Source organism: Trematomus bernacchii, unplaced genomic scaffold (assembly GCF_902827165.1).
Source record: "Trematomus bernacchii unplaced genomic scaffold, fTreBer1.1, whole genome shotgun sequence".
Lineage (NCBI taxonomy): Eukaryota > Metazoa > Chordata > Actinopteri > Perciformes > Nototheniidae > Trematomus > Trematomus bernacchii.
Window position 1 is genome coordinate 3456561 of NW_022988050.1, and position 17655 is coordinate 3474215.

At 39.8% G+C, this 17655-nt stretch overlaps 1 protein-coding gene across 2 annotated transcripts; it reads right to left on the reverse strand.

Annotated features, from left to right (window-relative positions):
* Positions 1–383: 383 nt before the first annotated feature.
* Positions 384–17295, reverse strand: kctd5b (potassium channel tetramerization domain containing 5b). 2 transcript variants are annotated; one of them, XM_034118948.1, is made up of 7 exons: positions 16918–17295; positions 9946–10054; positions 9186–9277; positions 8979–9074; positions 8687–8791; positions 6043–6168; positions 384–3466 (listed from the first exon to the last, which is right to left on the reverse strand). In XM_034118948.1, the coding sequence occupies exons 1-7, from the start codon at positions 17137–17139 to the stop codon at positions 3437–3439; spliced, it is 780 nt and encodes a 259-aa protein (XP_033974839.1). In that variant the 5' UTR covers positions 17140–17295; the 3' UTR covers positions 384–3436. The 2 variants fall into 2 exon arrangements, with proteins under 2 accessions (XP_033974839.1, XP_033974840.1); XM_034118949.1 differs by lacking the exon at positions 8687–8791 and having other exon boundaries at positions 16918–17294.
* Between the last annotated feature and the right edge of the window lie 360 nt (positions 17296–17655).

The window sequence follows — 17655 nt, forward strand, 5'->3', positions numbered from 1 at the left end:
AGTTTGGATGACTCTTTCTGAGATGTTTTCTTGTGAATAACAGATCCCCCAACACTGTTTTATATTGCAGTCCAAACAAAGCGAATAAAAAAACAATTATCTACAGTTCTAGTCAGGCATGTTTTAGGGCAACTAAGTCATTAGCAGCCTGTTTCAAGGAAAAGACACAAGAGGGCGCTATTCATCCAAAAAACAGGACTTGTGGTTTATAATTTTGTTGCTAAAGATGTACAGATGTAAGGAAACTTCTAAATAATTTTAGTACGACTTATTAAAAAACAAAAACAATGTATGTGTACCGTTATGTATAAATGAGAAATACAAAGTAATTTACACTACCAGAGCCACAGGGTAATATCTGAAAATAAATCACACAGGTAACATTATGAATGACAACATTTTTATTGGGTTTACCTTATGCAAGACCATATAGATCTATCCCCTTAACCTCATACTTAGTCTGTACATGTTTAACATTGCATAAGATCATCTAGAATAGTGATCTATGTAGTGATATGATAACCTTATTCATCGATGTAATTGCTAGATTGAGGAGAAATGACACGTTCATTCCCTCTGATTACAAGTGTGATCATCTTCAATCATGCAGTGATCTGTGGATTATGACTTGAATGCAAAACAAACTGGGCACTTATAAGTATTAGGCTACAGATTTGATAAGTTTGTCCATCACATGAAATGATTATCTATGTCAAATGCTCAACCAGACAACCAGTTTGTGAAGGGCAATATAAGGTAATGTAGCAGTTAAACACCTCAAATGAAGTTACATCTTAACCAATCAAAACCAAAACACAAAAACACTTTAAATCTCATCGCAGAAAAAAAATAAAGTCTAAAAAGACCCAAATAAACTCAGAGCTGACGCAGGTACGTTTAATCCGTTTAAAAGTGAGAATCTCTAACATCGGAGAAGGGTGGAAAGCAAGATTGTCTGCAACGCTCCAGCATAGGCTCTTAAGAAGTGTATGGAGTCGTCTGTGTGGATATCAGCTCATGTGGAGTGCTAGTTTCCGTTGGTGCAGTCACACAAGTCAGACCAATGTGTGTGAGGGAGTGCAAGACAGTACATAATTGGAAGGCTTCAGAATACTATAGCAAATGTAAACATAGCCTAGCTCTGGCAGGAAATCCAGTCTACTTTGATTAAAACTCTTTGCAGATGTCAAATGTTGCACTTTAAAAGCCCTTGTGTGTGTGTTTGTGTGTATATCTATATCAAAAACATGCATTCATACTTGTTTCCCCGACAATATAAAAATGGTTTTAGTCAAGTGTATACGTCTACATGTGAGTAAATGGAGGTTTGTGTGTAGTTAACAAGTCTATATGTACAAAGTGTGCCAGCGTTAAGAAAAGTTGACTCGTCCCCGACACATGGATGAATGTGTACGAAACACATAAGACATTGGATTTTGGTCATTGGGGAAAAAAAAAAAGGCAACACTAAATGATTATTTGTGAATGAAATATCCAACCTATCAAAAACCACACATCAAACCTGAAAACAACTTTCTATATATAAAAAAAAGTGTTCTAAAATGCAGTATTTACATTTACAACATTACAGGCTTGTAAGCAATGTGCAGTGTTGTTTTTTTTACACTGTAGTGCTTGTAATGTTGTGTACGAAATCTACACATTTCAAAATGCTTAGAAGAATCTATCACAATGCAGGAAAAATACATCAGTTTTTTTTTTGTGTGTAAATGTAACAGTCAACTTCATAGCCAGCCAAGTATAGCTTTGTTATTGGTTATCAAAACATGATCCAGGCATGTTATCAGTGTCAGAAATCTCCTGTACAAACAATGTAAAGTTAACGTCGTCAAGGTTTTCTAATTTTCTTAAAGATCCAGTATAAACAACTTCCATTCCAAGTTGTGATTTCTATACAGTGTACAAAACGTGCAGTTTTTTTTTTAAAGAGTTAAATATTAATATTGAATTTGGATTATTTACATCAAAACAAAAATCTTCTGGATATGAACAGAAAAAAAAAAGTCCTTCACCGCTGCCTTCGAGCAGTTCCTGTCCCCAAACCCCCCCCCCACACTACAAACACTTCCCCTCAAAATATCTTAATAAAAGTGATGTTCCCTCAAACATATAAAATAAACCAGTTAGGGAAACCTTAAAGTGTGTGGGGGAAAAAACACCCTTTTTCCTGACGGGACAAAGAATAATATTGTAAAACAGAACTCATTTTAAACACCTCTGACTATTTCGGCAGTTAACTTTGACTTATGAACATGAGGAGTTAAGAAAAATGTCTGGCAGGTTTAACTTGATATAGATTTGCACATTTATAGAGCGATATTACTTCTTCTAAAAGTCCACATTTGCAGAAGCAGCAGAAATCTTACTTTGAAACAATATTTTTGAGTGTGTTAAATGTATATCCAAAACATATCCTTATAATACAGGGGGGTAAACTTCCCGAACACATAATTATTTAATCCCACAGCACACACTGGCCTTATCTGTGGGTCATAGTGTTACTAAAATGGCAAGATAGAGTGCATGGTGCCACAAACAGCTACACACATTTATTTTTCAGCGATAAAATATCAATTAAGAAGCTCTTTGTATCAGATATTCTGCTGTATCGCTATAATAACCTTATTTAGTCTATGTTAAAATGGGACTTCCATATTTCTTTCTTAACAGGACACTTCCAACACCAATAAAAGCTGTGCAAGTGATAAATAACCTAATACCCCTTAACCTACGGAATCTAATCCCCGACATATCTGTTCAGTTTTGACAGTAAATAAATGTAGAAAAAGATTTTGATTCAAAGTGAAATGCTTCAAATGCATCTGGAAATGTGTGTGTTGTACAGCTGAGATCCTCATGATCATAAATCTCAGTTTAACCGTTTGAAAACGTTGAGAAAATATCACTTTTTTTTTTTAGGGTGAATTTGACATTGAATAGCCCAACTCTTTTAACATGCGCTAGATAAATGCACAATTCCCTTCTTAACATCTCTGAACAATGATTTTGATACTCAATAGATATAAAGACCATAGTGATCCCTTAGCAGACCCTTGAGTAGGAGGATATAAGAATTAACTCAATAGATGACCCTGAGTGAATGATTGGCCTTATATGATGACGGCCATTTTCTTTATAGCATAAAACATTTGTTGATAGCAATACTTTACTCTCAATTAGAAAAAAAACTTGCCGCTAATTCTAAAACAAAAAAAAGGTCCAGTTTAAATGTACAGGCACAAATTGTCAGTAAACAGACTTATTTACATCAAAAGATACAAACTAAAATAGAGGGAAAACATAAAATAAATGCACAATCCCCTCCTTCTCCAAAATCTCCATTTTGCCAAACGTTCTTCCTCAGAGATGATATGTGAGCATCATAACACCTGGAGCTCATAATACTGAGTCCTCTTCACATCCGGGAACCCCGCTCCTGAAGGATCTGCAAAGACCAAAACATGATAACATTAACAAAAATGCCATGGTCAAAAACTCTTTCGGTAATTTAATCTGTACAGTCCTTTGTGTTCAGGGTCATTCTGCATTTTTTACATGTTTCCCTGCAACTGCATACCCTCCCAGACAGAAGCAATCAGACATTTCATCTAGAGTATGTGATGGCTGAATCCAAGATGCTCTATTGGTTGCAGAGAAAACGGGAAATGCTCGCCCATGTGAGGAAAATAATAATAACTGATTATAATGAAAAATAGTTCCGACAGCCCCACCTTTGTTTGGTTGGAAATCACTTTTTAAATTGTTCCATGTCAAATTCTTACATTCATTTCATTTCATTTCAAACCTTTATTTATTCAGGTTGTATCCCATTGAGATCATTGACCTCTTTTTCAAGGGAGACCTGCTCAAGTAGGTTCCACATGAAACATTAAAAACATAAACAGAATTACATAATACTCTTTCATCCTTTAACTGACCTATCATTTTGTTTTAATTGTTCTTATTAATGTCTTATCTTTTTGCAGGTCTATATGGTATTTGTAGCTGCACCTATAATGGTTTCTCACTTGTTGTGTAGAACACCAGGAATGAGAGCTATGAGCTATTTATATTAAGTTTTGCCTGCTTGCTACCTTAAACATTAGCACTACAATCATGTAGAAGAATAGGGAGGGATGAAACCCTCTTTAAATGGTCACACATGCAGAGCACACAGCACACACAGTGACATGTGTTCTCTGCTTTTAACCCATCCTAGTACCAGGAGTCTAGTACTAGGAGCAGTGGGCAGCTATTGTACAGCGCCCGGGGACCAATGGGAGTGAGGGGAGAAGGGGGGTGTCCGGTGCCTTGCTCAAGGGCACCACGGCAGGGCAGGAGGTGAACTGGGACCTCTCCAAGTAGCAGTCCACACTCCATATTTTAGGTCTGGTCGGGGACTTGACCCGGCGACCCTACAGCTCCCAGTCCAAGCCCCTACTGACTGAGCCACTGCCGGACAGATGCATCTTTGTATAGTGCTTGAGATGATACATCGTTCTCCGAATTATGGCACTGTTTTTATTTAAAAGAAAGGACAGATTTAAAAACACAAACCAGTGCAGTCAAAACATCAACTACGACTATGTCTAACAATGAAATGGACAAAGGGATTGTAATAACCCTCCCTTCCCTTCACATGTCATTGAGTGAGGGACAATGAGTCAAACGGCAGCAGCTGATGATTCAGCATGGCCTCCATTAACCAGGGCTGAGAGCATGGAAATCATTACAAGGCTCTTATTGCCACTACTGAAACAAATGGAGCTCTTCCCATCTGGTTAAATAAAGGAGAGCAAAGAAGTGTTCAACCAGCCTCAGCAGGAACCATCTGGCTTCTGATCTGAATGAAATGACTTTTCATCCTCCCTTTGCTGTGGTTTAAGCATATTATCATCTTTGACATGTTGTTAAAAAATGCAACCTGCATCAAAGAGGCACAGGGAGAAAAGAGAGGGACCAATTGAAGAGGTGTGGTGGAGTGACTTTGAGCAGATGAGCGCTCTTCAGTGAGTCATAATGGCTCGAACCTAAATCAGAGTCATTCATTTCTTAATCCATGACTTTGCCTCGCTCTGAGCAACATGCAGACACCACAGAAGAAGACAGGAAAGGCAGGTTGTGAAGTAATAGATCATATAAAATGGTATGTCAAGAGAACAGGTGGTAAATCAAACGAATGGATTATTGTTGAGAGGGCCACATTAACCCACAAAAAAACACTCAAATAAGATGCAAATGTGTCCAGGAGCACCTTTCTGCCTGCTGTAGTGACAACTGATTGCAAATGGTGTCCTTTATTACAAAACAATATGTTATAGAAAAAGGAGAGATCTTTTTAGTTTTAAATTCTTTGCAGAGGACATAAAAGCATTCATACCTAGAGGGATACGATGCCCCTGGAAACAAGTAAGTCCCTTCTAAGTCTCTACATTTGTTTGAAAAATGCTCTGGTAGGGTTTAATCCTCCTATCAAAATAAACAGCAGCATGACTACACAGTGTAACGGTGTGCTTCTCTGTGTGCAGTAGCCTTTAAGGTGTGAGGCCCCCGCAGGGACAAGCCGATGGGAGTTTGAATTCCTCGGGGCAGTGAATGCTTCCTGCTTCGCTCCCAAAGCCCAGGAGAAAATGGCAGGCCTTCCCCATAGCACCACTTATCTGCAGGCCTGTCCTCTCTTAATGCCCAGGGCACAGTCAAAATTAAAATGGTTAATGCCGGAGAACATTGGTCAGCTAAACACGTCAAAATGTCTGTCGCTTTGCTTACATTTTTACTTTTTATCCCCTTCTCTCATCACTTGTGGTTTGTGCTGTTTTTTTAACTGGACTGAGTATCCACAATGTTCTCCTTCATAGAGCCTTCTCATCAATAAACCAGAGGGGCTTTCAGTCCCCTGGTGGCATGTTCATAAATGCAATGCATTTAAAACATTCAGCACAGGTCATCATTCACAGATGTTTGCTGTGGATGGATTTTCAAACCGGCCTCACACACACACACACACACACACACACTTACCTTGGCCTTCTCACTGGGCTCACTGTTTGTCCCGTATGATTGATTGTGCAGCTCCTTGGAGACTACGCACAGGAACTCGGATTGGTCTTCGTTTCCGTAGTTGTAAGAGGAGCCTATGCTGACCAGCTAGAGAGAAACATGAGAGCAGAGAGGAAGAATTAGCCTCAGACTTATAAAGCTGGTGGAAAAACAGTTGCAAAGACTTTCAAGTAATGATAGACAATCAATCAAGGAGGACAGGTTCATGCAACTCAAATTTAAAAGCTCCTCAAAAAGCTTTTTTGGAGCTCAAACTGGTTCAAACTGACTCATTTGAGAGTGCCCTGGGTAACTTTAACTCTTAGGATTGTTTTTATAATGAATTATCTTGCAGTTTTTGTCTAAATTAGATTCACCACATTGTGGGATACAGAGGGGACGCCACATGAAAGACCGGGGTGAGATTTAAACCCAGGATTACATGTTGGCACAATTAGATGTGACACCAAGACCACTAGGCCAACCCGCTTAATAGTTTAAACTAATAAACCGATTGATAACATCTAGAGGCTCAAGAGTTTAAGAGGGGATAGAAATGTGTGGGTTTTAAGATACTACAATTACAAAAAGGCAAACTGTGTTTTTTTAGGACCTGCAAAATAAAACAATCATGAGCAAACTGAAAACTAAAAAGCAAAGTTATGACAGAGGAATAAAATAATTGGTGGTCCACAGAAATAAAGCAATGATAATCAAATAAATGGCACAAAGACCCCACAGAAAGAAGAAAGATAACCAGCTGATAGTTCAATAAATACAGGTGCAAGGGCCCGAACACAGGGAGCAAACATGCTTCTTCTGGAAATGAACAGGGAAAAGGGAACGTGACACGAGAGGACCAGGATTGTTTACAACAAAAAGTTGGAGAAAATAATGTATGCAAAGTATTAGAAATAAGAGTATACTATAAAGCAAAGAAAGGAGCCAACTACACAATTGCATAATCCCATCATTAAATGTTTTGAATGTTAGTAGGTCAAAGAACATGCGTTTAGTCATTTCTCCAGTGCCTTAACTGCCATGTGAATTACGATCAATTCAATCATTACTAATTACAATGAGTTGTAAAGAGTCTGTTAACCCTTTAGCTCAGGGGTGTCAAACTCAATTTCATGGCGTGCCACATCAGCATTGTGGTTGCTCTCAAAGGGCCGGTTGTAACTTTAAGACTATATAAATAAATATAAAATAATGTATTATATTACATTATTGGCTCTGCATTGGATTATTATCAGTTCTGGTAATAACTACGTCTGAAAGCAGAAGTCTAGGGCACATCATTGAAAGCAAATATTCAACAATTACGCCAATTGTAGTGTATATTATATTCTTTGCAAGTTCTTGCGGGCCACATAAAATGAGGCCGCGGGCCCTTTAGTTTGAAACCCCTGTTTTAGTTGCATGTCTTACCAGTGGAAGAAAAAACCAAATTCAACCAAATGATATGTAAAGCTCCTGCTCGTTACAGCAGGTGTTTTTTTGCATATGTCAGTCAGAAAAATGATTGTGGTGAAAAGAGTCCCACACATGGCTTCTTAAAATACAATAAGCGTGGTCATTTCTAGTTTTCCTGTTCCAAGTCATGTCGACTGGAATAAAAGACACAAAAGGGACACAAGAGGATCATTTAAAAAAGGGGAGGACATAAGATGTTTTTAAACAAACTTTAAAAACATGAGAAAGAAAATGGTGTTCCTGAATAACTGCTGAATGTTAAGTGTGTGTACACTGCAGGCTACATGTATACCGTCTGTGCCCAGGTGTGCATGTTCAGACATGCAGCTCCTCATTAGCCGCTGCTGCCGGAGACTTGTTGTTAAGCAATCTCTCTCACATTAGGACTCAACGCAGACCAAATCATCTCAACTACCTACCGTGGATTCCACTTGTCACGCTGCTTAAGACTCAACAAGCACCAAATCCTAAGGCTTTCAGGGTAAAATACACTTCAACAAATTGTCTATATTAATGCAGCCTTAACACAGCAGTAGGTCTTTAAATCTCATCTCCCCAAAAGACTTTCCTGCGCTGACGACCAAGCTTTAAGCTTTGCATAAGGAGTGTTTCTAGGAGTTTCCATCTGACCTTTGTAAGGAGATTAGAGAGATTTCAGCTCTAATGGGGGAAATTCATTCACACATAACACAACACCCAGACATGTGGACTCTCATTAGAAATATTAGCTCCGGCTCAACATAACTCATGTAAAACTAGGTCTGTTCACTCTTAATGTTTGAATCTGTTGACAAGAAGATAGGGAGGATAACAGGGAGGATAACAGTTCACCACTAACAGCACTATTACAGCACAGCACCAAAAACAGCCAAGTGGCTAAATCAAAGCAGAACACGGAGAGCTGTGGAAAGGCTTAAAAACTGTGAATGCAGTATGAAAAAAAACACATAATAAAACAGAATCACAGACAAGAAGAAAAAAAAGGTGTCATGTTCTCTTAGCCTCACTGGTGAGCAAGCAGTACAAATGAACACAAAAAGAGACCAACAGCTATGTGTCTACTTGGGACAAACATGGCCGACGGGGTGTGTATGGACAACATAGGGACCATGCAGTGACCAGCCCGTGGACAGAAAGTTGTTAGACACACCTGTCCGCTGTTGTTTGGCAAAGCAGACGCCTCTCCCTTCACCTCCCTTGACACAATCAGCAGAAACTCTGACTGGTGGGCCCGCCCGTAACCTATACTGACAAGCTGCAACAACCAATCAGAGCACAGAAAGGGATGCCCGGATCATGTATGCGGACATTGAAAAAATATGTGAGTAGCCATTTCCAATATTTAGGATTGGACTTTTTCTGGGTCAATGTGAGCATAGCGGGGTGGGTGAAGCAACATGAAAGGAGGATTGCTGCTGTCCATCCTGCAGGAGGAGACTTACCTGCTCGAACTTCCAGCCGTCGGACATGGTGGACACCATCTGCGTCAGCTCCTCCTCCTGGCACTGCAGCACCCGGTACACATGCTTCACTGGAACCTGAGAGGAGGACCATGAGAGAGAGGAATGGGAGAGATTACACTAAATTAACAGGACAGGAGTGAGTGACATATGCATAGAGAAATCTGTTTAAATAAGAACCTGGTGTACCTGTGATGTTTTACAGTCGCTTTCCCTGATCTTGTCCTTGATGAGCTTTATTAATGATGTGATGTTGTAGAATTCGGCTTCTTCTAGCACGCCTAAAGCAGAAAAAAAGAAACATTTAGGCTTTTAAAAAGAGGCACATTTATTCTGGTACTGCTAGAAAGTGCATCTACTTTAGGGATTTTCATGTGATTGCAAAATGTTGAAATCTATTCTTTGACTAAATCATATGAATTGTATTGTATTTTGTTAAAACTGAGATGTGACAGACATGTGGGCAGTTCTGATTGAATGCCATATTTCTTTGCTACATTAATATTACCTTTTTTTTAATATCTATTAAACCGGTCACAATGAGTCATTTTGGGGGACGATTTATTGTCCAAGAAATAATTAGCAATAATATATATTTTTTTAATTTAAAGGCTGTTTTAGGCCACTGAAAGAATGATGATATAATATAGTAATAAAGCAAGAACTTCGTAAGAGTAATAATTAATAAGATTATTAAGAGATTGGAATAGGAATAATAAAAAACACTAAAATATTCTAGAAAAATGCAATATAAAACATGACCCAACAGCATGTCGATCCATTTCATATGATCACTTGATAAGGTAAATGTAATGACAGTCAATCCACAGTAATGAACTCAAATATTGAGAACAGGTATTCACAAGTGTGTTACCAATGTGTTTATTGTGCTCCAGACAGCTGTATTTTGGAAAACATTTCTTGGAGTTCATCTCCACGGAGACGTTACCTTCCTCTGCCAGGTCCCTGTTGAGCACCAGTTTGCCGTGCCTCAAGTAGTTCAGCACCGGCCCAAAGTATGTCGGGTCTCTGTCTATGAGATAGGCACCAGTTTCATCCTGAAAAGCAGAGGAATAGGAGGGTAAGATAAAAAGAATAACACAGTTTTCACTCTTTCAATATTCGCTTCAACAGCCTGGTTTTTAGTTAAACCTGAAGCACAGATAGCAATATTCATTTTTTGGATACAGTTAACAAGAAGAAAAGAGAATAGCAAGAGAAGAGATTCAAAATCCTTTCATCGTGCATTTTATTTCCCATTTCCATATTGCCAGTGTTGCTTTAATAAGGAGACAATGAGCAGGCTTAAATCAGATGAGAAATATAATCTGCGGAGGGAAAAAACAACACATCAGTGAACAAAACTCAAGGGATGAGAATTATGAGGTCAGCTCCTGTGCTGATAATCTCTACAGGGGTTTAAAGCACATGCGCGCACAGAGGAAAACACGAACGGCAGCTTTGGGATATCACTTCAATATTCCCACAGGCCTTGGGTTTGATCCCAATTTCACCACAACCACTGGGTATTCCCTCTATTTCTGTAAGTACTGCGATTAGAACGACTCTGTCTCGCGGGGGAAGAGGACGCTAAAACAATTAGAGCAGAACATAAAAAGAATCGGAACAGAAGGCTGAATCCACCGAGGGGAGCGGGAGAAAGCACCTTGGCTTTCCACAATTAGCCTCGTCTGTTACAAAGACGGACTAACATGTGCAGCCAACTCTAGTTTTACAGCAAAAGTAGCTTAACACGATGCGACATTTAGTGAGTCAAACACGCATGGCATTTAGTAAAAACACTGCAGGCACGGGCGACAGGCCTTAAGCAAATTCTGTGCTAATTCTCAGTGCTGCAGGATGTTTGACTTTGCATCAGTCGAGCGACATGGCTTCAGGAGCAAATTTGCTGGTTGGTGCAATATTGTCATACACTGCAAAGAAGGATGTGCACATTTCAGTTAGCTCGTCTTCACAGGCCGAGAGATGGATTCAGCTGAAAACCCATTCATCTTTCCAATAATGAGAAACGGTCTCAGTGCATTTCCTTTTGTAATGAATCTGAACCCTGCTGGCTAGTTGACCTCCTTTCCAATGCAAAAATATCCCACTGGAGCTTAATGGAGCTCTATTCTGGTCGTAATGCCCCGCGTCAGTTCTTTACATTTCTATAGTGAAGTGCACAAGCTTAAGCACAAGCGGGCCTGCATGGAGGAAACAGACGAGAGTAAAGCTGCAAAGCTAACCACACAGTGCATATAGTGGTTAAGCTTCAACTCGTGGCTTCCATGAGCATCACCGGTTTGTATTTTTAATTCCTGTCAAACATATCTCCATCTTGTAGCTATTGTGTGCTTTCTGAATACAATTACAGTCCTGGAAGTTCCCCTTGCAGCATCAGAGCACAGTTGTTATTAGCATTACTCCCTAAATCTATCAAATATTTTTTACAGCAAACACTATGACGGAGAAGTTTAAATTATCAAGTCTTACAATTTCAGCAATGACTAATATCACTCATGGTACCTTTTGTGTGAGGGGTCAAAATGTCTGTCTTGTGTCTTTGGGAACTACTGCTGTAACAATAACTTTCCAAGGAGCAGGCTGAAAATATCCCCAGTGTTCTTGAAAATAGGGAAATCTTTCAAAAATAATTCAGTTGCTAAGTTTGAAATGCTTAAATATAACACGTTGCTGATATGTTTGCATTATTACAGGGGTATTTCGAAAGCCTGAGAGTTAAGGATGTCTCCTCTCAATTCCCTTTTGGCTCTACACCATCAACAATCCCATAACCACACTGTTTTTTGGGTTGTTTATTTTAGGGTGTTTCCCTCGCTTGGATGAATGGAAGGTTGATATGGGCCTGTCACCTTTACCCTGAAAACGTTTTAACATGTGACCGTAGAAATCACAGGAGTACATTTCATCAATTAAGTCATTTAACCGTTTTGGTGTCAGGGTTCCTTGTATTTAGCATGTGACGGCTCACTGTCATTTCGGGACACCTGAGTCTTCGGACCAATAGTTACATTACAACACCTGCGCTTATCCTACTATGACCAGTCAAGAGGTCTGCTGTGAACAAAGGCTGATACACTATACAAATAAACTATTGTATAATGCCTTAAAACACTCCCACTGATCAAACACTCAAAGCTACCATGGGTGTACTCGTCTCCTTCTGTAAACATGTTGTTATGATGATGAGCCTGTTCTGGGTGTACATGCATCTACGAGAGAGGGGGCCATTTAAACAAAGGGGACAGTGTCTTTAATTCAAAACAAAAGACTGTCTCTGGGGGCCCGGGCTGGGGAGCACTGGGCAACGAGCAGAGGAGACAGTGTGAGAATAGAAAGAGGTCGGATGGGATGTGCTATAAACGGGGAGAAAAACAAAAGGGAAATATGAATACATTGAGTGAATGAGTGTGAAACTCAGTCTGTGAAAGTTCACCATCTTCGTGTAACAATATAAGTAATGACAGTTACAAAAACCTACCTAAATAGACACTATATTCATACATGAATTATTAATTGAATAAAAACATTAGATTTACACGGGACAAGGCTTAAACCAACATCAGATGATATCAACAAATACCCCGACAAATGTCAACACCGCCTACAATAACTACCAAAAATAGGTCAGTTCAGTGTAGGTCAGGCGGGCTACATGGTGTTTTGTGGTTTGGCCATGCAAACATATTTAAAGTGCAAAGCATCCACATAAACAGTAACGAGAGCAAAGCCTTACGACTGGATTCCAACTGAAGCGAAGTTAAAATTGGGCCAATTGGAAGGGAAGGCTTCACAGTAAAGGGAAGTGTAGCGTATTAACCTTATCATTCTTCTCATACACACACAATACATATCCTCCCACAGGAAATACCATGGTGACCCACCCTCCAAGCATGTGATGTCCAATAGGGCTTTCTGCAGATACATTAACACTGAAAGTCAATCCATAATTCAACAAAATGACAAGTCTCTTCATGTTTGCTCCGGAGTACAACAATGGGTGTGCACCAAACGTTCAAATGGAACAATTCTGCAATTCAAGCCAGACAGGTGTGGGTAAATGCACTGCTACATTTCATATAGCCCTTTAAAAAGTGATACTGCAGATGGTAAACATTAATCACAAAAGGGAAAACGGCAGCAATGGAGTCATTTCCAATTAGCTCAGACCAGGAATAAAAAGAAAAGGAAAGCATTATCAAACGCTGCTCGGACTTCACTGCAGTCGAGTAAAAGCCCAGTGCAGAAACACCGCTTAAAAGATGTTTCAGTAGATCTCTTGAGTCACATGATTGTAGCTACTTAGCCAAGTGGAAGTCTGATCCTTGTAGAGTTGGAGCCAGGAGTCCCTCCGGAGTTCAAACCGTAATGGCATAGTCAAATAGCCTTCATCTGCTAAATAATACACACATCACATCAAGGCTATATTATGCAAAACCATCTCATATTTCAAGATAGTTAACACTGCATTTGAATGAGAGTTTAACCTTTCACTAAGGCCGAGAGGAAAGTCTAGCATTTATTTGATTTTTTCATTTCAACAAGGCAACACCATCAGTGCGTTTTTGCAGAGCAATTTATAATGGAGCAGTGCTGCAGGCAGTAAATGAACGGCTCCTTTTAAAGAAGTCCCCTAAAAGCTTTGCTGTCATTACAAGAGGCCGTTAAGTAGCTCCACGGCTAAGCTGGCAAGCCAGAAAGTCACTGCAACCTGGAGCTTTCTCCTGGCATAAGAAACGGGTATTGCAATAGAAAAAGGGGCTGCGGGTGAAATGATTGACTTTGGTGCAGAATAATATTGCACATGACGACATTTTAATTCACTGAAACACAAGGCTATGATCAACTGTAAGGGACTGGATTATGAGGACTGAGTTGCTTTAAGACTAATGAGGCCAATAGTATTCTGCAGTGTCCTGTTGAGCACTTACTGCAAGAAGACCGAGCAGGAGGAGACCGAGAAATCACCGTTAAATATTTACGTTGCCTCCCACAGTTTGCTCAGGCATGACATACAAGCTGGATAGGGCTTTAAATGCAGCCATATTTCTCTCACACATCCTGCAGGGAAGTTCTTTGGGCAGCAAATGGATATAAATATGAAAAGAATAAAGATGCTGAAGGAACACGAGTCCTTTGTGATGGGGTGCTTGAAAAATTGATGCAGCTCTCAAAGCTAGAAGGCTGGGTCTCTACTTGAGAGGTCCTGAGCTGAGTAGCTTGAGGGCGGGAGTTGCGTGGATGCCTATTGAAAACTCTCAGCTCGTTGATTAGACAATTATCAATTTTGAAAACAATACCCGATTATGATCTTGCTGCAGAAATTAGTCACATAAGTCTCAACAAACCTAGTTTTAATATCGCAATCATGACAAGAATGAGTAGCATGTCAACTGCGTGGTAAACTATTTGAAAAGAATACTTGTAAAAACATGACTTTTGCTGTTATGGCCGTGCACGTGACGGCACTTCCTCCACTTTCTCCCTGATCAACCCCAATGTGCAAAAGAGGCTCCAGTCAACAACATGAATAATGCAGTTCTCCTCAAGAGTCCTGCTGATGCACGTCAGCCTGCGTGACTGAATACTGAACACTGAACCACTCATTTCCTTGGCTGGGAAACACAATACTGCATTCGCCCAAAAACAGAGCTCTTCAATGATCTGTTACTCGGCTTTCTATTCTCTTGCAGGAGGAAACCGATCTGTTACTCGGCTTCCTATTCTCTTGCAGGATTGTGTGATGCAAAGAAACCTGGCCTTCTTAGGTCAGTTGTAGATTAGATCAAATCATGTCAGTGTAAATAGTTTTGAGACATACGTGTAAGTGATATAATATCTAATGATATCCTTTACGGGAAGCTATCTTGAATGAGACCGCCTGTAGGAGAGTGGTGCGGTAATGGCTTGAGAGTCTGATACACACTTAAGACAAGGGGATTGAGATGGACTGATCCGTTACTCATGGGAGGATAAACTGACAAAATAGCAAGCTGATTATTGAGAGATTAAGATATTTGCATGAAAATACGAGATGAGCCACAGCTTCAGCTTAGTATAAAAACGAGGGCAGGGGTGAAGATTAAAATGTGCAAGTAGATGAAAACAATGAATAATGGCGCAGTAAAATGAACGATGAAAAGCAGAGCACATTACACTATGCATACAGACATTAATACATTGTGTTCGACAGTGCCGGCGGCCTTAAAGCACACACAGTGCCGTTAAAACCGGCAGATGGACAAACAGAGAGAAGTCTGCTTCTGGAGCATTGAGGCCATTCAGGCAGATGAGTGACTTCATCCCCAGCTCTCAGTTGTCAGCAGCACCTCACCCCACTTGGCAATGACTTATGTGCTCATTAGGGGAGCCTCGCCACCAGCACACAGGCTGATTACTGCAGAGCAAACAGAGCAGAGTAACAGACTAACCCCGGGAGAGAGAGGGGGAGAAAACACAAATTGATAGAGCAATAAAGTATTATATGTGTAGATCATTTGAGAAGTTAATTATAGCACTTGTAGACATTACTATCCCCGGATGAGTCAAAGAACTTTAGATATAAAAGTGCAGCAAAACCAATATTAATCTGGACATAGTGTCTTCACACTGTACCTTTTACATTTATATTTAATTTAATATGCCATTTTCTTGCACACTTAATGTCAATAATATCCTACTTTTAAATTATGTTAGCTGTAATTAGCCCTTCATAGTGAATATATTACAGATAGTCTACAGATAATCTTTGTTAATTTTCACATTATGTGCATTGCCTTGTTTACATGCTGCTGTGACGAAACGAAATCCCTAATTGGGATCAATAAAGTAAATCTATTCTAAACGAATTTAATATGATAAAATATTGATTTCAAGATGTTGTCTTTAGAAGAAGCCCTATTAAATATTTTTAATGCAATTATTATTGTTGCAGCAGAGCAACCCACTTAAGGTTTAGATTAAATATGAAAGTATCTACAGTCATACACAAAATCGAGTTACATTATATATAGCAAATGTGTAACGGTAGTTTTTTGTCAATAATGGAGAAAATTAGATTGCTGTCACTATTTGACACCTCGATGAGTGCATTGCAATGCAAACGGCGTCAGATAGGGAAAGTTTGCAACTGCTGGGCGACTTAATATTTTCACTGGAAAAGCTATGTGACTACATTAAACACTTTAAGACACATATAAGTTAGTGCAATACCTAACAATTTATCCTGTTAAAGAAACCGTGGATTTATAAAGAGAACTGGATACAGCAATGGATGTGGGACCCCGTTCATTCCTATGAAAGTTCATCAGTAGCGCATGAAGCCCTAAATGGGGCGACTGTAGATTCAGAAAAGTACCCGTAGGTGGGCTCATTGAGCATGCGCACTTGAGTTTTCCCCTCCGATCTCCTGCTCAGTCAAATGTAGAATAAAATGACTGTAGATTCAGGGTTTCAGCTTTTACACCCTAATGATTTAAACAAGGGTTATAAAAGTGTTTGTATTGGGGAATTGATTTATTAATGTGTTTAAATGATCCGCTGATTTACAAACGTTTTGAGCTAAATGACGTCACGGGTACTACCGCCGTTTGGCCACTACGAACATTAGCATCAACGTCTGGCTCAGAAAGATCGAATGTCATGTGGTGACTGTCGGAATCTAGCTAGCTTACCGTGCTAATGCTACCTAGCCACAGAAAAAAATCGAGTAAGCACCAAGTACAAAGAAACACAAATGTTTACAAAGTGTTGGGTCTAGTTAAGCAAGCTGATAAACGCAGGCAACAGCCACCATAACTGCTTAAAAAAATAAAGTGAGCAAATATTTGAATTTTTTTGTGTAAAAATAAAAAAAAGTTAGCGCTCCTATAACTACAGTGCTAGCTAGCTTAGCATTTACCTTGTCGGAGTCGAGCTCGGGGTCAGCTTGGCTCAGTCTGTACAGAAAGGATTTTGGATCTCGACACAGCGTCTGTCTCGTTGTTAAAAAATAGGTTCCCCCGACGTTCAGCCGAATCCACTTCGATGACCCCATACAGGCTGAAGTGCTTCTCTCCTCCAGAGAATGGGCCAAACATCTCCGGTGTCCGGAGCTGCTTGTCTCGGAGCTGTTCTCTGCCATCCCTCTCCTCGTCTCCTCCGCCCTCGCTTCGGCTGTGTGCGGCTGACAGGAAATATCTCAGTTGCAGCTACTAAAAACTTGGGAGTCCACGATTCATGCAAAGCAGACTGCCAGCGCCTCAGCCACTCCTACCAACCCACTCCAGCAGCACTGACAGCCACTTGTATTATCCGCAGATAAAAGGTCCTCCTCTTGATACTGACAGCCTGGAAATGTCACATCGTATTAAAATGTCATTTTTAGCAGAGGGGGGAGAAGTACTCAGATCTTGTACTGTAAGTGAAGTATCACAGTGTAGGAATAGTCTGTTATAAGTGAAAGTCCTGCAATCAAAATGTGACTCTAGTAAAAGTAGAAAAAAATGTAGCATCAAAATATACTTAAAGTAAAAGTACTCATTCTGCAAATCGGCCCATTTCAAATTAATTATTGATGCAGAAGTGTTATCAAAGCTAATTAAGGTGCGGCTAATTTAATTTACTTTGTATACTGCAGGGTAGATTGTGAATGTTACTC